The sequence below is a fragment of the Nerophis ophidion genome, linkage group LG07 (genome assembly GCF_033978795.1).
Source record: "Nerophis ophidion isolate RoL-2023_Sa linkage group LG07, RoL_Noph_v1.0, whole genome shotgun sequence".
NCBI classification, from domain to species: domain Eukaryota; kingdom Metazoa; phylum Chordata; class Actinopteri; order Syngnathiformes; family Syngnathidae; genus Nerophis; species Nerophis ophidion.
Genome location: NC_084617.1, coordinates 25625861 through 25649837, shown reverse-complemented (window position 1 = coordinate 25649837; position 23977 = coordinate 25625861). Strand labels below are relative to the sequence as shown.

At 40.3% G+C, this 23977-nt stretch overlaps 1 protein-coding gene across 4 annotated transcripts; it reads right to left on the bottom strand.

Annotated features, from left to right (window-relative positions):
* Positions 1–22636, bottom strand: abi3a (ABI family, member 3a). 4 transcript variants are annotated; one of them, XR_009807461.1, is made up of 13 exons: positions 22478–22636; positions 22220–22351; positions 14391–14557; positions 12507–12698; positions 9958–10016; positions 9833–9886; positions 9166–9410; positions 8982–9098; positions 5569–5685; positions 5358–5462; positions 5030–5098; positions 4733–4963; positions 1–911 (listed from the first exon to the last, which is right to left on the bottom strand). XR_009807461.1 is itself a non-coding variant. In XM_061905788.1 (12 exons), exons 2-12 carry the CDS (start codon positions 22344–22346, stop codon positions 4800–4802), a joined length of 1416 nt encoding a protein of 471 aa, XP_061761772.1. In that variant the 5' UTR covers positions 22347–22351; positions 22478–22636; the 3' UTR covers positions 4596–4799. The 4 variants fall into 4 exon arrangements, 3 of the variants coding, with proteins under 3 accessions (XP_061761772.1, XP_061761773.1, XP_061761774.1); XM_061905788.1 differs by lacking the exon at positions 1–911 and having other exon boundaries at positions 4596–4963; XM_061905789.1 differs by lacking the exon at positions 1–911 and having other exon boundaries at positions 4596–4963; positions 12507–12695.
* Between the last annotated feature and the right edge of the window lie 1341 nt (positions 22637–23977).

The window sequence follows — 23977 nt, the reverse complement described above, 5'->3', positions numbered from 1 at the left end:
TGAATTCAGGGACTTCCTGACAAGAAACACTCGTTTTTTATTGAGTGGCGTCACTTCTTGTCGACTTTTGCTCTTCTTTGGTGTGTTTTAAAAAAGTTTTACTTTGTTTGCAGTTATAATAATGTGACATTAAGTCATTTATCTACACTTGTATGTGTGAGAGTGTGTGTGTGTGTGTGTGTGCTTATGTTTGTGAGAGTGTGTGTGTGTGTGTGTGTGCTTATGTTTGTGTGAGTGTGTGCGCGCGCATGTGCGTGTGTGTAGGTGTGTAGCTCGAAAATGAGAGCAGAAACAGAATTTGGGTCTTTTCCACACCAGTTTTCCTTTTCGCGTCTCCAATATAAGTGCACACACATCAGCATGATGGCTATTGCTAGACTGGTCTTCTGGTCCTGGTCCTGGTCCTCATCATCATCATCATCATCATCATGGTCAGACCCACACAGGTGGTCTTCATCCTCTATGCCGTGTTCCTCCCCGCCCTCTGCTGTGATTGGCTGAGACGTTACCTGGACTTGAGTGACAGGTGTCAGTCTCTGGTTCAGGACCTGGTAGGTAGCGCCAGACTTTGGGGCCTTCAGGGGTCATGAGGTCCCCTCTCCTGGACCCACCTGAACCAAAGTCTTCTTGTTCCAGGGCGGTCCCATGACGGAGGAGGACAGTCCACTTGCGTTCCCGAGAACACTTTACAGATTGGCGGCAACGTCTCAGGTGAGTTGAGTCAAAGTGCACCCCCTTCTTGTGTCCTCGACCAATCAGAGCACAGACGCTGAGCAGGTGTGTCCATGCAGGCGCCGTGCAAGCTGGCTTTTGTGCGAGACAGTCTGGGTCACATTTTAGACCTGTACCAGCAGGTCAACATGTCAGCCGTCAGCTGGGACGCCACCAAGACCGAGAATCTGCTGGTTCTCCTGCATAGACAGAAGGAGGAGATCTCACACTGTGTAAGTACCCTATTGATTTTGAAAACACTGTATTTAAGTACACTATTCATTTTGAAAACACAGTATTTAAGTAGCATATTGCTTTTGTAAACACAGTATTTAAGTACCCTATTGTTTTTGAAAACACAATATTTAAGTACACTATTCATTTTGAAAACAAAGTATTTAAGTACCCTATTGCTTTTGAAAACACAATATTTAGGTGGACTAATACTTTTGAAAACACTGCATTTAAGTACCCTATTGCTTTTGAAAACAGTATTTAAGCACCCGATTGCTTTTTGAAAACACACTATTTAAGAACCCATTTGCTTTTGAAAACACTGTATTAAAATACCCTATTGCTTTTGAAAAACACAGTATTTAAGTACCCTATTGCTTTTGAAGACGCAGTATTTAAGTTCACCAGTGCTTTTAAAAAAAGTATTAAAGTACCCTGTTACTTTGTAAACACAATATTTAAGTACCCTATTGCTTTTGAAATCACAGTAATTAAGAACTCTATTGCTTTTGAAAACACAGTATTTAAGTGCACAATTACCTTATAAAACACAGTATTTAAGTACAGTATGTCTTTTGAAAACACAAAATTTAAGGACACAATTACTTTAAAAAAACACCGTATTTAAGTTATACTTTTGCTTTAGAAAACACAGTGCTTATGTCCGTTATTACTTTTGCAAACATTTACACTACACAGGACATAAGTACACTATTCATTTTGAAAACACACGATTACTTTTACCCAGGATATTGAAAACACAGTATTTAAGTTCACTATTACTTTTGAAAACACATGATTTAAGTATACTACTTTAAAAAACACATTACTTAAGAACACTATTACCTTTGAAAAATTTTACACAGGGCGTAAGTACACTATTATTTTTAAAAAGTACTACACAGAGCATCAATAAGTTTACTTTCTTCTCCCAACTTTAGAGTTTACCTGAAAACTCCCTTCTAACAAAACCACTGAAGGCGTACTACCACACACTGACCACTGCTACTCTCAACCACGCTGTAAGTACTCTGATTGCAAGTACACTCCCTGTACTCGCAAGTATTTTTTTCCAAGTACCATGAAGTATTGTACAATTACTACTTGTGTATATGTTGTATAAGTACTAGAGGACGTGTATGTGTTGTATAAGTACAAACCCCGTTTCCATATGAGTTGGGAAATTGTGTTAGATGTAAATATAAACGGAATACAATGATTTGCAAATCCTTTTCAACCCATATTCAGTTGAATGCACTACAAAGACAAGATATTTGATGTTCAAACTCATAAACTTTATTTTTTTTTGCAAACAATAATTAACTTAGAATTTCATGGGTGCAACACGTGCCAAAGTAGTTGGGAAGGGGCATGTTCACCACTGTGTTACATCACCTTTTATTTTAACAACACTCAATAAACGTTTGGGAACTGAGAAAACTAATTGTTGAAGCTTTGAAAGTGGAATTCTTTCCCATTCTTGTTTTATGTAGAGCTTCAGTCGTTCCAACAGTCCGGGGTCTCCGCTGTCGTATTTTACGCTTCATAATGTGCCACACATTTTCGATGGGAATCAAGTCTGGACTGCAGGCGGGTCAGGAAAGTACCTACACTCTTTTTTTTTTACGAAGCCACGCTGTTGTAACACGTGCTGAATGTGGCTTGACATTGTCTTGCTGAAATAAGCAGGGGTGTCCATGAAAAAGACAGTGCTTAGATGGCAGCATATGTTGTTCCAAAAGCTGTATGTACCTTTCAGCATTAATGGTGGCTTCACAGATGTGTAAGTTACACATGCCTTGGGCACTAATACACCCCCATACCATCACAGAGGCTGGCTTTTGAACTTTGCGTCGACAACAGTCTGGATAGTTCGCTTCCCCATTGGTCCGGATGACATGATGTCAAATATTTACAAAAAAAAATTGATATGTGGACTCGTCAGACCACAGAACACTTTTCCACTTTGCATCAGTCCATCTTAGATGATTTCGGAACCTTTCAACATCCAGAAACGCCGCTGGCGTTTCTGGATGTTGTTGATAAATGGCTTTCGCTTTGCATAGTAGAGCTTTAACTTGCACTTACAGGTGTAGTGACAAACTGTATTCAATGACAGTGGTTTTCTAAAGTGTTCCTGACCCCATGTGGTGATATCCTTATGAGATTTATGTCGGTTTTTGATACAGTGCCGTCCGAGGGATCGAAGGTCACAGTCATTCAATGTTGGTTTCCGGCCATGCCGCTTACGTGGAGTGATTTCTATAGATTTTCTGAACCTTTTGATGATATTATGTACCTTAGATGTTGAAATCCTTAAATTTCTTGCAATTGCACTTTGAGAATCGTTTTTCTTAAACTGTTTGACTATTTGCTCACGCAGTTGTGGACAAAGGGGTGTACCTCGCCCCATCCTTTCTTGTGAAAGACTGAGCATTTTTTGGGAAGCTGTTTTTATACCCAATCATGGCACCCACCTGTTCCCAATTACCCTGCACACCTGTGGGATGTTCCAAATAAGTGTTTGATGAGCATTACTCAACTTTATCAGTATTTATTGCCACCTTTCCCAACTTCTTTGTCACATGTTGCTGGCATCAAATTCTAAAGTTAATGATTATTTGCACAAAAAAAAAGCTTATCAGTTTGAACATCAAATTTTTCGTCTTTGTCGCATATTCAACTGAATATGGGTTGAAAATGATTTGCAAATCATTGTATTCCAATTATATTTACATCTAACACAATTTCCCAACTCATATGGAAACGGGGTTTGTACTACAGTCCATGTGTATGCGTTGTATATAAGTACTATAGTACATATGTATGTGTTGTATAAGTACTACAGTACATGTGTATGTATTGTACAAGTACTACAGTACATTGTATGTGTTGTATATGTACTAGAGTACATGTGTATGTAAGTACTACAGTACATGTGTATGTGTTGTATATAAGTACTATAGTACAGATGTATGTGTTGTATAAGTACTACAGTACATTGTATGTGTTGTATACGTACTACAGTACATTGTGTATGTACTACAGTACACTGTATGTGTTGTGTATGTACTACAGTACATTGTATGTGTTGTGTATGTACTACAGTACATGTGTATATAAGTACTACAGTACATGTGTATGTGTTGTATAAGTACTACAGTACATTGTATGTGTTGTATATGTACTACAGTACATTGTATGCATTGTATAAGTACTACAGTACATGTGCATGTGTTGTATAAATACTACAGTACGTGTGTATGTGTTGTATAAGTACTATTGTACATGTGTATGTATTGCATAAGTACTACAGTACGTGTGTATGTTGTATAAGTACTATTGTACATGTGTATGTATTGCATAAGTACTACAGTATATGTGTATGTGTTGTATAAGTACTACTGTATGTGTGCATGTGTTGTATAAGTACTACAGTACATGTGTATTTATTGTATAAGTACTACAGTAAAGGTGTGTGTGTGTGTGTACAGGAAGGCAGCAGTGCATCATGGGAGTTGATCCGCAGTGAAAGTCAGTTACACCTGCAGCAGTTACACCTACTGGTCGCCAACATGTAATCACCACCACCACCAGCAGGAGGCGCCACTTCCCCTTTGACTCTTTTCTACTGCTTATTTATTGCTGCCTTTATTTATTGATGGATTATATTTATTTGTTGTTATTTATTCTTTTTTTTTTTTTACCAAGATTGTTTACACAATAAAGACTTTTACACAAGATGGATATTGATTGACAGCTGCAATCAAGAACGGGGAAAACGAACCATGGGGGGCGGGGTTAGGACAAGTGAGCAGATTGGCTGGTCAGGCGTGAGGGGGCGGAGCCTCCAACTAGTCACAGGACTGAACGTAATCCTTAGGGAAGAAGCCTCGCTTGCCATTAAGGACGCCCTCGCACCATCCATTGTCATGGCGACCAGTCAGGTAGATGACGTCGCCCTCGGTGACGGACAGGTGTTCCTGGTTGGAGGCCTCGAAGGAGAACAGCGCCACCACTGGCCAGACAAGAACATGACCGTTGCTACTTTTGTCGTGGGCAAGACAGAAGACGCGCTTGGTACCTTTCTTCCAGTGTGGCAGGGGGGCGTCGTCCAAAAGGGGCGGGGGAGGTAGGACAGGAAGCTCCAGATCTAACGGAATAGCACAGCACATGTGATTGGCCGGTAAAGAAGGAGGGGGCGCGGCATGCGTTAAAAATGACTCTCGGTGGATATCCAACTGCGACAACCGGAACCATGATCTTTTTTCCGTATTAAATATTAATACATAATAATAATAAAATATATGAAAAAAAACTAAATACAAAAAGGGCTACCTAAATCACTTAAAATATTTTTAACAAATATATAAATGTAAGGGCTTTTGTAGTCTTCGGAACCATGATCTTACCCAGGTGCTCCAGGCGAGCCGGGAGGCGGGACCGCAGCGAGGAGGCGGGAAGCGGCTGGGCGGGGGCATGCGGGGGGGGATAAGGCGGGGGAGGGGGAATCATGACTGACACACAAAGAAAGCGGGTCAACACTTGATTATGCGAGGTCTGAAAGCGCTGGCGGTTCTGGATGCTTCTCCAGGACCTCTGAGGCTCTCCGGGCAAGCTTACGTGATTGGCCGGCGGGCAGGAAGAGAGAGCGGGCTTGGCGGCGGCGCACCCTCAGAGAGAGAGAGCGAGCAGGCGGGGGTGAGCGGCGCTGGCGGCTCCTCCTGGCCGGGAGCGGCGCTACAGGACGAGAAACACGATGGAAACCGGCGAGGAAGCAAAGCTGTTATTGGTCGATGATGACGTCACTGCATGCCGGAAGCTAGCGTGTGAGTGCCTATGGCATACTTGCCAACCCTCCCGGATTTTCCGAGAGACTCCCGAAATTCAGCACCTCTCCCAAAAGCCTCCCGGAAAGTTTCTCCCGAAATTCAGCCGGAGCTGGAGGCCACGCCCCCTCCAGCTCCTTGCGGACCTGAGTGGGGACAGCCTGTTTTCACGTCCGCTTTCCCACTATATAAACAGCTTGCCTGCCCAATCATGTTACAACGTCAACGAATTTGAATAAAAAAACGCACACACAAGGAGACGAAACAGAAGAACGAGGAAGTTACAGCCATGGCGACGCTGTCTGTAATCGAGTGATTCTATGTTGTCTGTTGCCATCTCCTGGTGAATGATGGCTATAGCGTTATTGGGTTGCTTTTTGATGGGCCAATGATTTACGTGGTGTTGGGCACCTGACGGCAAGTGAGAGAGTCAGTTCTGAAGCCCACAGTAAAGAGACGTAACTTCATCACCTCGGCTGGTTATTGACTCCAACCCAATATATTATACCGTCGACGAGCAAAATGAAGAAATAAATGGCAGAACAAAGGTTACTCAAATAGTGAAAGGTAAGTGTTGTTGTTGATTTTTGTAACCAGCAAGCACAGTACAGTTAGTAGAACAACTGTGTTTTTATTACTGTGTATTTGATAGGTGCCGTCTGTGATTCAACTATTTCTTTTATTTATATAAATAATAAAATAAATATATACAGCTAGAATTCACTGAAAGTCCAGTATTTCATACATATATGTATATTTATATATATATATGAAATATATATGAAATACTCGAGTTGGTGAATTGTAAATGTAAATATATTCCTCCCCTCTTAACCACGCCCCCCGCCCGACCACGCCTCTGCCCCACCCCCGACCACGCCCCCCCACCTCCCGAAATCGGAGGTCTCAAGGTTGGCAAGTATGGCCTATGGCTTTGCACTTTGTTTATTATATATATATATTTTTTTCTATTCTATTTTTGTTACTTTGAATTTACAGCCCCGTGGCGCTGCTTTGTACTGTTTTTATAATGTTTTGTAATGCTGTTGTTGGATTTATTTTGATTATTGTTTCTCAACTGTTTGTAAATGTTGAAATTTATAAATAAAGGTATATGAAATAATTTTAATTTTTACTTTTGAAAACGCAATATTTAGGTTCCCAATTGCTTTTGAAAACACAGTATTTCAGTTACCTATTGCTTTTGAGAACACAATTTGTAAGTACCCTATTGCTTTTGAAAACACAGTATTTAAGTATCCCGTTGCTTTTGAAAACACAGTATTTCAGTACCTTATTGCTTTGAAAACACAATATTTGAGTACCCTATTTTTTTTGAAAACACATTATTTAAGTAACCTATTGCTTTTGAAAACACACGATTTAAGTAAACTATTGCTTATGAAAACACAGTATTTAAGTAACCTTTTGCTTTTGAAAACACAGTATTACAGTACCTTATTGCTTTTGAAAACACAGTATTTCAGTACCATACTAATTTTGAAATCACAGTATTTAAGTACCCTATTTTTTTGAAAACACATTATTTAAGTAACCTATTACTTTTGAAAACACACGATTTAAGTAAACTATTGCTTTTGAAAACACAGTATTTAAGTAACCTATTGCTTTTGAAAACACACGATCTAAGTACACTACTGATTTTGAAAAAACTGTTTTAAGTACACTATGGCTTTTGAAAACACACGATTTAAGTAAACTATTGCTTTTGAAAACACAGTATTTAAGTAACCTTTTGCTTTTGAAAACACAGTATTACAGTACCTTATTGCTTTTGAAAACACAGTATTTCAGTACCTTATTGCTTTTGAAAACACAGTATTTAAGTACCATACTAATTTTGAAATCACAGTATTTAAGTACCCTATTTTTTTGAAAACACATTATTTAAGTAACCTATTACTTTTGAAAACACACGATTTAAGTAAACTATTGCTTTTGAAAACACAGTATTTAAGTAACCTATTGCTTTTGAAAACACACGATTTAAGTACACTACTGATTTTGAAAAAACTGTTTTAAGTACACTATGGCTTTTGAAAACACACTAAATAAGTACCCTATTACTTTGTAAAACACATAATTTAAGTACTCTATTGCTTTTGAAAACACACTATTTAAGTACACTATTGCTTTTGAAAACACAAGATTTAAGTACCCTATTGCTTTTAAAAACACACTGTTTAAGTACCCTACTACTTGGGAAACACAGTGTTTGAGTGTCGTATTGCTTTTGAAAACACAGTATTTAAGTACCCTGATGGTTTTTAAAACGCATTGTTTAGGTAACCTATTACTTTTGAAAACACAGTATTTAAGTACTCTATTGCTTTTGAAAACACAGTATTTGAGTGTCCTATTGCTTTTGAAAACACAGTATTTAAGTACCCTATTGCTTTTGAAAACACAGGATTTGAGTGTCCTATTGCTTTTGAAAACACTGTATTTAAGTACCCTGATGGTTTTTAAAATGCATTGTTTAGGTAACCTGTTACTTTTGAAAACACAGTATTTAAGTACTCTATTGCTTTTGAAAACACAGTATTTGAGTGTCCTATTGCTTTTGAAAACACAGTATTTAAGTACCCTATTGCTTTTGAAAACACAGTATTTGAGTGTCGTATTGCTTTTGAAAACACATTATTTAAGTCCGGAATGCCGGAAGCCAGGGTGTGAATGTGTGCGTGTCCTTTTTCATATGTTAATGTTTGTAAATTTTGATCTTTATAAACGTATATAGAAAATAAAATAAAATGTTTTTGCTTTTGAAAAAACATTATTTAAGTTCCCTATTGCTTTTGAAGACACAGTATTTGAGCACCCTATTGCTTTTGAAAACACACTATTTAAGTAACTTATTGCTTTTGAAAACACAAAATTTAAGTATCATATTGCTTTTAAAAACACTGATTAAGTACCTTAATACTTGTGAAAACACAGTAAATAAGTACCCTAATGGTTTTAAAAACACACTGTTTAAGTACCCTATTACTTTACACAGTTTTTGAGTGTCCTATTGCTTTTGAAAACACACTATTTAAGTACGGAATGCCGGAAGCTAGCGTGTGAGTGAGCGTGTTTTTGTTCATATGTTTGTTTGTAAATTTTGAACTTAAGTTATAGAAAGAAATAAAACAAAAAAGTGTGTGTGTGTGTGTGTGTGTGGGTAATGCTAACAAATACTACCGTCTACTTCCTGGCTTGATGGGGGCGGGGCTGGAAGCTCATCATTGGACAGTGCAGGAAAGGCGTCGTCGTCAGTGGGCGGGGGAGACGGCGGCGGGAGGCTGCTCTCCTCCAGCACTGAACAAACGCGTCACGTCGTCATGGTTACCGAGGTGACGGGCGGCAAACATCGCTTGGTCCTCACCTGTCTCCAGACACAGGGGCGGAGTTACAGGTTGGACCACGTCCAGGGAGTCAGGTAGAAGGGGTTGGGCTACCGGCGAGGTCTCGTAGTCGTCGGGCGGAGGGGGCGGAGCCATCGGCATCTCAAAAAAGTCGGGCGGAGAGGGCGGAGCGTCATCGCCAGGTGCAGGTAAGATGTCGTCTTCAGGCGGAGCCCGCCAGTCAGTGGGGATGGTGGGCGGAGCCACAGGCTTGCCAAAAGTCGAGCTGGTGGACAAAACGTCGTAATATTGACAAGTGGGTGGGTAGAGTATCCCAACCGTTACTTTAGAATAATAAAAGTAAAAAGTAGTCATCCAAATAATTACTTAAGTACAAGCAGGTAAATACTACGTAAAAAAAACCTACTCAAATATTAAGTAACTTCTAATTTACTTAGTAACTATTTTTTAAAGTTTTTTGGACTACAATTGTAAATATTAATTGTTATAAAGTGATCCAAGCTTCTCAAACAACTGTTCTTTGGATGTTGCTATTTTACATTCAACCAGTAGGTGGTCCTGTCGAGAAACTATAAGGGGTCTGAACGTGAGGGTCCAGACTGGGCAGTTGCAATTTCACAGTCAACCGGTGTCAAAGAACATACACTTTATAATATTTGCAAGACGTCACTGCGTGCTTCAAGTTACCTGCCACTAGGGGGCGCCACGGGACACGGGAGACCCGCAGGAGGCACTTTGCAGCTGAAAGCAAGAACAGACCAGTAGGAAGACTTCTCTCAGGTGGAGGCGGAGTCAGAGCGGTGAAAACCCACCTGATGGAGGATGCCTGCTTCCTGATGTTTTCTGCGCCCTCCAATTGCTTCCCAGGGAGCTGGGGGGAAGGGGTCCAATGGGCGCGGGTGGCGGGGGGGGGGGGGGGGGGGGGGCATTGGGGGAGGATGAAAGGGGCGGGTGAAAAGCGGGAGGGGGGGCACCATGAATGAAGCCTCAGTCTCACACTATAATGAAGCTCAGCAAATATTTTCCCACGCTGAACAAAGGTGTGCGTGCGTGTTTGAGCGTGTGAGTGTTAAGCACTTTTATCAAAGCTGGATTCCACTCCGAAAGCAAACATACGTGTGTGCGTGCGTGTGTGTAGACAGAAAACAGGAAGTTGAGCTTCCTGTTACAGTCGCCACTTCCTTTCAGCAAGAATGTCCTGCTTGTTTGTCTTGTTGTTAGTGTTTTATGCATGAATACTAATGAGGTCATGTGACAGGTGTTCTATGCATGAATACTAATGAGGTCATGTGACAGGTGCTCTATGCATGAATACTAATGAGGTCATGTGACAGCTGTGCCATGTTGGAATACTAAGGAGGTGATGTGACAGGTGTTTTATGTATGAATACTAATGAGGTCATGTGACAGGTGTTCTATGCATGAATACTGATGAGGTCATGTGACAGGTGTTTTATGTGTGAATATTAATGAGGTCATGTGACAGGTGTTTTATGTGTGAATACTAATGAGGTCATGTGACGGGTGTTTCATGTGTGAATACTAATGAGGTCATGTGACATGTGTTCTATGCGTGAATACTAATGAGGTCATGTGACAGGTGTTTTATGTGTGAATACTAATGAGGTCATGTGACAGGTGTTTTATGTGTGAATACTAATGAGGTCATGTGACAGGTGTTTTATGTTTGAATACTAATGAGGTCATGTGACAGGTGTTCTATGCATGATTACTAATGAGGTCACGTGACAGGTGTTTTATGTGTGAATACTAATGAGGTCATGTGACAGGTGTTCTATGCATGTATACTAATGAGGTCATGTGACAGGTGTTTTATGTATGAATACTAATGAGGTCATGTGACAGGTGTTCCATGTTTGAATACTAATGAGGTCATGTGACAGTTGTTCTATGCATGAACACTAACGAGGTCATGTGACTTATGTTCTATGTATGAATGAATACTAATGAGGTCATGTGACAGGTGTTCTATGAATTAATACTAATGAGGTCATGTGACAGATGTTGTATGTATGAATACTAATGAGGTCATGTGACAGGTGTTCTATGCATGAATACTAATGAGGTTATGTGACAGGTGTTGTATGCATGAATACTAATGAGGTCATGTGACATGTGTTCTATGCGTGAATACTAATGAGGTCATGTGACAGGTGTTTTATGTGTGAATACTAATGAGGTCATGTGACAGGTGTTTTATGTGTGAATACTAATGAGGTCATGTGACAGGTGTTTTATGTTTGAATACTAATGAGGTCATGTGACAGGTGTTCTATGCATGATTACTAATGAGGTCACGTGACAGGTGTTTTATGTGTGAATACTAATGAGGTCATGTGACAGGTGTTCTATGAATTAATACTAATGAGGTCATGTGACAGATGTTGTATGTATGAATACTAGCGAGGTCATGTGACAGGTGTTCTATGCATGAATACTAATGAGGTTATGTGACAGGTGTTGTATGCATGAACACTCACGAGGTCATGTGGCTTATGTTCTATGTATGAATGAATACTAATGAGGTCATGTGACAGGTGTTCTATGAATTAATACTAATGAGGTCATGTGACAGATGTTGTATGTATGAATACTAGCGAGGTCATGTGACAGGTGTTCTATGCATGAAACCTAATGAGGTCATGTGACAGGTGTTCTATGCATGAAACCTAATGAGGTCATTTGACAGGTGTTCTATGCATGAGTACTAATGAGACCATGTAACATATGGTTGATACATGAAACCTAATGAGGTCATTTGACAGGTGTTCTATTCATGAATACTACTGAGGTCATACGACAGGTGTTTTATGCATGAATACTAATGAGGTCATGTGACAGGTGTTCTATGCATAAATACTAATGAGGTCATGTGATAGGGGTTTTATGTATGAATACTAATGAGGTCATGTGACAGGTGTGCCATGTTGGAATACTGAGGTGTTGTGACAGGTGTTTTATGTATGACTACTAATGAGGTCATGTGACAGGTGTTCTATGCATGAATACTAACAAGGTCATGTGACTTATGTTCTATGCATGACTACTAATGAGGTCATGTGACAGGTGTTCCATGTTTGAATACTAATGAGGTCATGTAACAGGTGTTCTATGCATGAATACTAACAAGGTCATGTGACTTATGTTCTATGTATGAATACTAATGAGGTCAAGTGACCGGTGTGCCATGTTGGAATACAAATAAGGTCATGTGACAGGTGTTCAATGTATGAATACTAATAAGGTCATGTGACAGGTGTGCCATGGTGGAATACTAATGAGGTCATGTGACAGGTGTGCCATGTTGTAATACTAATGAGGTCATGTGAGAGTCGCTCACCTTCAAGCCATGACCGATGCAATCCAGCTGCTGGTAGCTGATTGGACGCCGGCTGTACGGAGGGCGGGACTGCGAGCCGGCAGCAGGCTGAGGAGGCGGGAGGATCTTTGGTCCACGTGGGACTTGTCTGACCGCCGTGAAAATACCGATTTCTCTGCGAGAAACTTTCTCACGATGCATCTCCACCGTCTCATGTTGGATGAGGAGCACAACACACACGTCATTGATACAGGCACCACATCTGTATATCCGTCTATCCAGCCATCCATCCATCTTTTCATCTGTCCATTTATCTATCCATCATCCGTTTATCATCCACCCGTCTATCCATCTATCATCCATTCATCCATCTATCCATCCTTTCATTTGACTATCTACAGCAAGGGTGTCAAACTCATTTTAGACGGGGGGCCACATGGAGAAAAATCTTCTCCCAAGTGGGCCGGACTGGTAAAATCACGGCACGATAACTTAAAAATAAAGACAAATATAGATTGTTTTCTTTGTTTAAAAATAGAACAAGCACATTCTGAAAATGTACAAATCATAATGTTGTCGGGTTTGTTTTACACTTACATTTTGCGGCTAATAGTATTCTATCTTTATTTGTCGTGTGGAAAACTTGCACTTTCTGGTTTTTCGGATCACCAATCACCGACATGCCAGGCTCTTCCAGTTTTACGAGAATGTTCTATTTTGCAATAAACTGTCTTTGTGCTTTTTAGCAATTGTCTTTTTGTCAGTCTCGCTCTTGCTCGTGCCCCACCATCACCCCCCCTCTCTCCTTCCCAGCTGCTGCCTTTAACAGAGCGACAGGTGATTAGATAAGCACGCCCAGGTGGGCCATCTACGCACCTGTCGCTGATCTCAAATTCGTTCCTGGCACACCCTGCTTTGTTGCAGGACTGCAGGCCACGCCTCCCTCCACATCGTTATTTATACTTTTTAAATAAATTATGTTAATAATGTTCAGCAGTCAACTAATTTTCTATCTATCAGGATAAAAAAAATAACAAAATCAAATTACAGGATGTTATTTATGTAGTTTGCTCATTTACCTCGAATGGTGCACTAGCATAATCTAGATCAGAAAGATAAAAATAATTGCTGTTGCGACATATAGTGGACATATCTAGAACAGCAGTTTTTTCAGTAAAAAATTTCGGCTCATTTTTATACTTCGCAAACTCATCCCGCAGGCCGGATAAAACCTGGCCTTACGTTTGACACCCCTGATCTACAGTATCTATCATTCATCCATCTTTCAAAATATCAATCCATCATCACCTATCCATCTATCAATTAATCCATCCATCATAAATCCATTTATCAATCCAACATCCATCCATCTATCAATCTATCCATCCATCATCCATTCATCTGTCCATCTATCTATCCATTATCCCATCCATCCATTCATCTATCAATCCATCATCTATCAATCCATCATCTATCCATCCATTCATCCATCCATCTATCATCTATTCATCCTTTCATCTGTGCATTCATCCTTCCATCCATCTCTCCGTCTGCCCATTCATACTTCCATCTATCCATCTGTCATCCATCCATCCATCTGTCCATTCATCCTTCCATCCATCTATCCATCATTCCATCATCCATCCTATCCTTCCATCCATCCATGCATCTTTGTTATTGAGTGTCAGTAAACGCATCACACGCAGAAAACAAGATGCTTCTTTCTTTTATCCACTTATTTCTTCTCATGAGGATAATTACTACACACACACATGCACGCACGCACGCACACACACACACACACACACACACACACACACACACACACACACACACACACACACACACACACACACACACACACACACACACACACACACACACACACACTTAGAGGAGACTGACCTGACCAATCAGGTTGATGGATGACTCCATGTGGCGAAGCTGATTGGTCTGAGCATCCAGCAGACTTAGCACGCTAGTAGCTAACGTGCTAACCTGGTAAGCGATGCTCGCCAGCGATTGGGCGGTCAGCTTCTTGGTCTCCTCCAACGCCTTTAAGCTATCATCACCTGACTGTCACATGACCACAGCCCGTTAGATTAGTATAGTGTCACAAAAAACTGCTAGCTTAGCAAACAAACTGAAATCATGCATGCACTCTTTATTACTAACCCACGTGTACTACTGACTTTCGTGGGCTTCTTGTGACTACTGTGTAAAGACAGTAGCAGTACTAACATTGATGTAGTAATAGTAGTAGTAGTAGTACTTACCTTTTGTGTAGTGTTGTTGTAGTAACATAGTAGTGCTTGAAAGTTGATGTGTATATTTGTTGTAGTAACATAGTAGTACTTGCCTGTTGTGTATATTTTTTGTAGTAACAAATAGTAATACTTGCCTGTTGTGTATAGTTGTTGTAGTAACATAGTAGTACTTGCCTGTTGTTGTGTATAGTAGTTGTAGTAATATAGTAGTACTTGCCTGTAGTTGTATATATTTGTTGTAGTAACATAGTACTACTTGCCTGTTGTTGTGTATAGTAGCTGTAGTAATGTAGTAGTACTTGCCTGTAGTTGTGTATTTGTTGTAGTAACATAGTAGTACTTGCCTGTAGTTGTGTATATTTGTTGTAGTAACATAGTAGTACTTACCTGTTGTTGTGTATAGTAGTTGTAGTAATATAGTAGTACTTGCCTGTAGTTGTGTATATTTGTTGTAGTAACATAGTACTACTTGCCTGTTGTTGTGTATAGTAGCTGTAGTAATATAGTAGTACTTGCCTGTAGTTCTGTATATTTGTTGTAGTAACATAGTAGTACTTGCCTGTAGTTGTGTATATTTGTTGTAGTAACATAGTAGTACTTACCTGTTGTTGTGTATAGTAGTTGTAGTAATATAGTATTACTTGCCTGTAGTTGTATATATTTGTTGTAGTAACATAGTAGTACTTGCCTGTTGTTGTGTATATTTGTTGTAGTAACATAGTAGTACTAGCCTGTTGTTGTGTATAGTTGTTGTAGTAATATCAAAGTACTCGCCTGTTGTTGTGTATATTTGTTGTAGTAAGATAGTAGTACTACCCTGTTGTGTTTAGTTGTAGTAACATAGTAGGACTTGCCCGTTGTTGTGTATAGTAGTTGTAGTAATATAGTAGTACTTGCCTGTAGTTGTGTATATTTGATGTAGTAACATAGTAGTACTTGCATGTTGTTGTGTATAGTTGTTGTAGTAACATAGTAGTACTTGCCTGTTGTTGTGCATAGTTGTTGTAGTAACATTGTAGTACTTACCTGTTGTTGTGTATAGTAGTTGTAGTAATCTAGTAGTACTTGCCTGTAGTTGTGTATATTTGTTGTAGTAACAAAGTAGTACTTGCCTGTTGTTGTGTATATTTGTTGTAGTAACATAGTAGTACTTGCCTGTTGTTGTGTATAGTTGTAGTAATAAACCTGTTGTTGTGTATATTTGTTGTAGTAAGATAGTAGTACTACCCTGTTGTTGTGTTTAGTTGTAGTAATTTAGTAGTACTTGCCCGTTGTTGTGTATAGTAGTTGTAGCAATATAGTAGTACTTGCCTGTAGTTGTGTATATTTGTTGTAGTAACATAGTAGTACATGCCTGTTGTTGTGTATAGTTGTTGTGGTAACATAGTAATACTTGCCTGTTGTTGTGTATAGTTGTTGTAGTAACATAGTAGTACTTGCCTGTTGTTGTGTATAGTAGTTGTAGTAATATAGTAGTACTAGCCTGTAGTGTATATGTGTTGTAGTAACATAGTAGTACTTGCCTGTTGTTGTGTATGGTTGTAGTAATATAATAGTACTCGCCTGTTGTTGTGTATAGTAGCTGTAGTAATGTAGTAGTACTTGCCTGTTGTTGTGTATAGTTGTTGTAGTAACATAGTAGTACTTGCCTGTTGTTGTGCATAGATGTTGTAGTTACATAGTAGTACTTACCTGTTGTTGAGTATATTTGTTGTAGTCACATAGTAGTACTAACTTGTTGTATTTGGTTGTAGTAAAAGAGAAGTAGTACTACTGGCCTATTGTTGTTGTCATAACATTAATTTGAAGCATGTTGTTGTGTACAGTTTTTGTACTAACATAGTAATACTTGCCTTTTTTGTGTATATTTGTTGTAGTAACAAAGTACAACTTGCCTGTCATTGTATATAGTTGTTGCAGTAACATAGTACTACTTGCTTGTTGTTGTGTACAGTTGATGTAGTAACATAGTAGTACTTGCCCGTTGTTGTGTATAGCAGTTGTAGTAATATAGTAGTACTTGCCTGTAGTTGTGTATATTTGTTGTAGTAACATAGTAGTACTTGCCTGTTGTTGTGTATAGTTGTTGTAATAACATAGCAGTACTTGCCTGTTGTGTATAGTAGTTGTAGTAATAAAATAGTACTAGCCTGTAGTTGTGTATATTTGTTGTAGTAACATAGTAGTACTTGCCTGTTGTTGTGTATATTTGTTGTAGTAACATAGTAGTACTTGCCTGTTATTGTGTATAGTTGTTGTAGTAATATAATAATACTCGCCTGTTGTTGTGTATATTTGTTGTAGTAAGATAGTAGTACTACCCTGTTGTTGGGTTTAGTTGTAGTAACATAGTAGTACTTGCCAGTTGTTGAGTATATTTTGTTGTAGTAACATAATAGTACTTGCCTGTTGTTGTGTATATTTGTTGTAGTCACATTGTAGTACTAGCTTGTTGTTTTTTGTTGTAGTAAAATAGAAGTAGTACTACTAGCCTATTGTTGTTGTCAAAACATTAATTTGAAACATGTTGTTGTGTACAGTTTTTGTACTAACATAGTAATACTTGCCTTTTTTGTGTATATTTGTTGTAGTAACAAATTACTACTTGCCTGTTGTTGTGTATAGTCATTACAGTAACATAGTAGTACTTGCCTGTCATTGTATATAGTTGTTGTACTAACATAGTAGTACTTGCTTGTTGTTGTGTATAGTTGTTGTAGTAACATAGAAGTACTTGCTTGTTGTTGTGTATAGTTTTTGTAGTAACATAGTAGTGTTTGCAAGTTGTTGTGTATAGGTGTTGCAGCAAGTAACATATTAGTACTAGTTGTTGTAGTAACATAGTAGTACTAACTTGTTTTGTATAGACGTTGTAGTAACAGAGGAGTACTAGCCTGTTGTTGAGTATATTTGTAGTAGTAACATACTACTATGAGTAGTACTGTCCTGTTGTTGTGTATAGTTGTAGTAGAAACATAGTAGTACTTGCCTGTTGTAGTGTATAGTTGTAGTAGTAACATACTAGTAGTAGTACTTGCCTGTTGTTGTGTATAGTTGTAGAACTAACATACCAGTAGTAGTACTTGCCTGTTGTTGTGTATAGTTGCAGTAGTAACATACTAATAGTAAATACCTGTTGTTGCGTATAGTTGTAGTAGTACCATACTAGTAGTAGTACTCTCCTGTTGTTTTGTATAGTTGTAGTAGTAAAATACTAATAGTAACTCCATATTGTTGTGTATAGTTGTAGTAGTAACATAGTAGTACTTGCTTGTTGTTGTGTATAGTTGTTGTAGTTACATAGTAGTACTTACCTGTTGTTGTGTATAGGTGTTGCAGCAACATATTAGTACTAACCTGTTGTGTATAGTTGTTGTAGTAACAGAGTAGTACTAAACTGTTGTTGAGTATATTTGTAGTGGTAACATACTACTATTAGTAGTACCTGCCTTTTGTTGTGTATAGTTGTAGTAGAAACATAGTAGTACTTGCCTGTTGTAGTGTATAGTTGTAGTAGTAACATACTAGTAGAAGTTCTTGCCTGTTGTTGTGTATAGTTGTAGTAGTAACATACTAGTAGTAGTAGTTGCCTGTTGTTGTGTATAGTTGCAGTAGTAACATACTAATAGTAATTACCTGTTGTTGTGTATACAATAGTTGTAGTAGTAACATATTAGTAGTAGTACTTGCCTGTTGTTTTGTATAGTTGCAGTAGTAAAATACTAATAGTAACTCCATATTGTTGTGTATAGTTGTAGTAGTAACATAGTGGTATTTCCCTGCTGTTGTGTATAGTTGTAGTAGGAACACAGTAGTAGCAGTAATTGCCTGTTGTTGTGTTTTGTTGTAGTAGTACTTGCCTGTTGTGTATAATTGTAGTAGGAACATACTATTAGTAGTACATGCCTGTTGTTGTGTATAGTTGTAGATGTAAGCACAAGTTAACACTTGCAGGGCATTACTGCCTGACGCACCTCCGACAGTGCCATGTAATGCTGGCTGCAGGGTCGTCAGCCGGGAGCCACCCTTCACGGATGTTTCACTCGTTTAATCCCGGAACAGCTCTGGGTGGTGGAGCAGAAGGATCCATACTGTACCCACATTCTAACCCCAGTGTTATTGCTGTTGTGAATATGGAAAGAGTCCTAAGGGACTATGCATGGCAGGGATGTCCATCTCCCTGAGTCAAGCGTGGGCCTGACCGCATACCATAACATGGGTCTCAAGGTGCTGCTATTCCAGCACCCCGGGACCCATGTTACTTCCCCCTGTCTACGTGCCCTGCTTTCCCCAAGCCTTGTTGTTTCTTCTGAGCCACAACCAGAAGCTCCCTTGTTCTGATTCCTCTGCCAGGGCTTTGAGGGCCTTCTTTAGATTGGAGCCTTTGATCCCGAGAGACTTTAGGAGCCGCTGGGTGGATGCTCCAGTGTCGCCTCTACAGCCAACTTCAACTGGATAGGTGAAGAGTCTCCATCCTGCTTGTGCGCACTCGCTTGCCAGCTCTGAATATTTGTCCCTCTTTCTTTTAAAGGCAGCCTCCATTTCCTCTTCCCATGACACTGTTAGTTCTTCCATGATGACAGTTTTAGTAGAGGTGGACCACAGGACAATGCCTGGGCGTAACGAGGTTGTTGTAATCTCTTGAGGGAACTTCAACTGACGATCTAGATCAAGCCTCATGTTCCACTCGCCGCCGGTTGACAGGAGGGACTGGATGCTCTTGCTGCTGCTTCGAGGCCGACCACCTTGCTTGACAAACTTAATCGACCACTGAGCTGTTCCCGGACTGGCCCCATTTGCTTCCACTCTGCGTGCCTCCAGGATTTCAGCTAGCTTCCGCAGGACGGGGTCGTGCCGCCATCCATAACAAAGCTACCTTGCAGCCAGAAAGAATGTGAAGCAAGCTTGGGTTCTGGGAGTCACAGAGCTGGCAGGTCACCTATGCCCCGTACCACACATGCAAGTTCCCGGGACTGGGGTGGGTATCGTACGTGGTCCTGATGAGGAAACTTAGCCCTCGACTGGGGCATCTTCCACATGTCTGCCCACGTAACAACTCTGTTGACAACGGCCTGCCAATTGGTCCATTTCCCTTGCCTCTGTTGGCCCACAGCCTTGATCATATAGCTCTCCTCTTTCATGTTGACCACTTCTGAGATCACTAGATCTTTTCTTTCCTTCATTGAGGCTTTGGACCACATCTTGAATGCTGTTCCCCATCGAAGCCGGCTCTGCCAGACTGTATCTGTCCTACCATCTCCTGGTGTTTCAGTCGGACGATGGCCTGGTGTACTGTCTGCGTAGCATTCCACTTACGCCCTGTACAGACTTAGGTCTTGGTGTTATGGACAGACGGATCAGGTGAGTCTGTGAGCTCGAACACGAGCCTCACCTTCACTTGTTTGTAGCCCGAGCTGATGGATTTCAATGGCAGCTTCAGAATGGTTCTTCCAAACAGTGCCATGTTAGAAAGAAATCTGGGAAGGCCCAGCCATTTGCGGATGTAGTTATTGGCTTTTGAGTCCATCTTAAGGTCTGTTGTGGAGGTGATGTCGCACAACTTCAAGCTCTACATCAGCATTGTGTATAGTTGTAATAGGAACATACTAGTATCAGTACTTGCCTGCTATTGTGTATAGTTGTAGTAGTACTTGCCTGTTGTTGTGTATAGTTGTAGTAGTAACGTATACTAATAGTAGAACTTGCCTGTTGTTGTGTATAGTTGTAGTAGGATCAGATTAGTAGCAGTGCTTGCCTGTTGTTTTGTTGTAGTAGTACTCGCCTGTTGTTGAGTATAGTTGTAGTAGTAACGTATACTAGTAGTAGTACTTGCCTGTTGTTGGATATAGTTGTAGTAGTAACGTATACTAGTAGTAGTACTTGCCTGTTGTTGTGTATAGTTGTAGTAGGAACATACTAGTATCAGTACTTGCCTTATTGTTGCGTATACTTGTAGTAGTACTTGTCTGTTTTTGTGTATACTTGTAGTAGTACTTGCCTGTTGTTGTGTATAATTGTAGTAGTACTTGCCTGTTGATGTGTATACTTGTAGTAGTACTTGTCTGTTGTTGTGTATACTTGTAGTAGTACTTGCCTGTTGTTGTGTATAATTGTAGTAGTACTTGCCTGTTGATGTGTATACTTGTAGTAGTACTTGTCTGTTGTTGTGTATACTTGTAGTAGTACTTGCCTGTTGTTCTGTATACTTGTAGTAGTGCTTGTCTGTTGTTTTGTATACTTGTAGTTGTACTTGTCTATTGTTGTGTATAATTGTAGTAGTACTTGCCTGTTGTTGTGTATAATTGTAGTAGTACTTGCCTGTTGTTGTGTATAATTGTGAGCGCTTTGAGTATATAACAATCGAAAAGCGCGATATAAATCTAATCCATTATTATTATTATTATATTATAATTGTAGTAGTACTTGCCTGTTGTTGTGTATACTTGTAGTAGTACTTGTCTGTTGTTGTGTATAATTGTAGTAGTACTTGCCTGTTGTTGTGTATACTTGTAGTAGTACTTTCCTGTTGTTGTGTATTGTTGTAGTTGTACTTGTCTGTTGTTGTTTATACATGTAGTAGTACTTGCCTGTTGTTGTGTATAGTTGTAGTAGTACTTGCCTGTTGTCGTGTATAGTTGTAGTAGTACTTGCCTGTTGTTGTGTATACTTGTAGTACTCGCCTGTTGTTGTGTGTACTTGAAGTAGTACTTGTCTGTTGTTGTGTATACTTATAGTTGTACTTGCCTGTTGTTGTGTATACTTGTAGTTGTACTTGCCTGTTGTTCTGTATACTTGTAGTAGTACTTGTCTGTTGCTGTGTATGCTTGTAGTAGTACTTGTCTGTTGTTGTGTATACTTGTAGTAGTACTTGCCTGTTGGTTTATATGATTGTAGTAGTACTTGCCTGTTGTTGTGTATACATGTAGTAGTACTTGCCTGTTGTTGTGTATAATTGTAGTAGTACTTACCTGTTGTTGTGTATGAATGTAGTAGTACTTCCCTGTTGTTGTGTATACTTGTAGTAGTACTTGCCTGTTGTTTTGTATAATTGTAGTAGTACTTGCCTGTTGTGTATAATTGTAGTAGTACTTGCCTGTTGTTGTGTATAGTTGTAGTAGTACTTGCCTGTTGTTGTGTATACTTGTAGTAGTACTTGCCTGTTGTTGTGTATAATTGTAGTAGTACTTGCCTGTTGTTCTGTATACTTGTAGTAGTACTTTCCGGTTGTTGCGTATACTTGTGGTAGTACTTCCCTTTTGTTGTGTATACTTGTAGTAGTACTTGCCTGTTGTTGTGTATAGTTGTAGTAGTACTTGCCTGTTGTGTATATTAGTAGTAGTACTTGCCTGTTTTTGTGTATAGTTGTAGTAGTACTTGCCTGTTGTTGTGTATACTTGTAGTAGTACTTGTCTGTTGTTGTGTATAGTTGTAGTAGTACTTGCCTGTTGTGTATACTTGTAGTAGTACTTGCCTGTTGTTGTGTATAGTTGTAGTAGCAGTATTCAGCCACATTGAGAAAGTTGTCGTAGTTTTCCAAAAGAAGTTTCCTGGAGCTTGGCGCCTCATTAAGAATCTTCATGACTTCCTCCTTCATTTCTCCTTTTTCAGCCAAGTAAGACACACACAACAAACACAAAACACACAACAAACTCACAATTAAAGAGCAGCTGTGAACGAGAACTGATGATGATGTTGACGAAGATGATGTCCGGCGTGCGTGTCTACCTGTCTGCCGGTGGCTCTCAAAAACCGTGTCCTGACACAGGAGGTGACGGTGTTCGGTGAACAAGTCGGAGTGAGATGTCTTTTCTCATCGTCCTCTAGCACTGGGGTCAGCCTCCACTCACGTGACCGCACGCTCAAACCCCCGCGCGTTCACGTGAGGTTAGAACGTGCACGTCTCGCCAGCGCCGCCTGCTGTTCAAAGTGCACCTTGTCCCTTTTTGTGACATGTGAGTACACTTTGACAATTATTTCTTATTAATTATATCGGTGACCATTGAGAAGTACTACAAATATGTGAGTACACTTTGACAAGTATTTATTATTAATATGATTGTTGACCAGTGAGAAGTATTACAAATATGTGAGAACACTTTGACAAGTATTTATTATTAATATTATCGGTGACCAGTGAGAAGTACTACAAATATGTGGGTACTCTTTGACGAGTATTTATTAATATTAATGATGACCAGTGAGAAGCACTACAAATATGTGAGTACACTTTGACAATTATCCATCCATCCATCCATCATCTTCCGCTTATCCGAGGTCGGGTCGCGGGGGCAACAGCCTAAGCAGGGAAACCCAGACTTCCCTCTCCCCAGCCACTTCGTCTAGCTCTTCCCGGGGGATCCCGAGGCGTTCCCAGGCCAGCCGGGAGACATAGTCTTCCCAACGTGTCCTGGGTCTTCCCCGTGGCCTCCTACCGGTTGGACGTGCCCTAAACACCTCCCTAGGGAGGCGTTCGGGTGGCATCCTGACTAGATGCCCGAACCACCTCATCTGGCTCCTCTCGATGTGAAGGAGCAGCGGCTTTACTTTGAGTTCCTCCCGGATGGCAGAGCTTCTCACCCTATCTCTAAGGGAGAGCCCCGCCACACGGCGGAGGAAACTCATTTCAGCCGCTTGTACCCGTGATCTTATCCTTTCGGTCATGACCCAAAGCTCATGACCATAGGTGAGGATGGGAACGTAGATCGACCGGTAAATTGAGAGCTTTGCCTTCCGGCTCAGCTCCTTCTTCACCACAACGGACCGGTACAACGTCCGCATTACTGAAGACGCCGCACCGATCCGCCTGTCGATCTCACGATCCACTCTTCCCTCACTCGTGAACAAGACTCCTAGGTACTTGAACTCCTCCACTTGGGGCAGGGTCTCCTCCCCAACCCGGAGATGGCACTCCACCCTTTTCCGGGCGAGAACCATGGACTCGGACTTGGAGGTGCTGATTCTCATTCCGGTCGCTTCACACTCGGCTGCGAAACGGCTGCGAGAGCTGAAGATCCCGGTCAGATGAAGCCATCAGGACCACATCATCTGCAAAAAGCAGAGACCTAATCCTGCGGTTACCAAACCGGAACCCCTCAACGCCTTGACTGCGCCTAGAAATTCTGTCCATAAAAGTTATGAACAGAATCGGTGACAAAGGACAGCCTTGGCGGAGTCCAACCCTCACTGGAAATGTGTTCGACTTACTGCCGGCAATGCGGACCAAGC

Excerpts from the sequence above, each read along its gene's own strand:
- abi3a (XM_061905788.1), bottom strand. The coding sequence starts at position 22,346 with ATGAAGGAGGAAGTCATGAAGATTCTTAATGAGGCGCCAAGCTCCAGG. Across the intron at positions 9,411-9,832 it reads GTGGCGCCCCCTAGTGGCAG|CTCGACTTTTGGCAAGCCTG; the intron begins GTAACTTGAAGC and ends TTTGTCCACCAG. Across the intron at positions 9,099-9,165 it reads GCCCCTGTGTCTGGAGACAG|TGCTGGAGGAGAGCAGCCTC; the intron begins GTGAGGACCAAG and ends GCGTTTGTTCAG.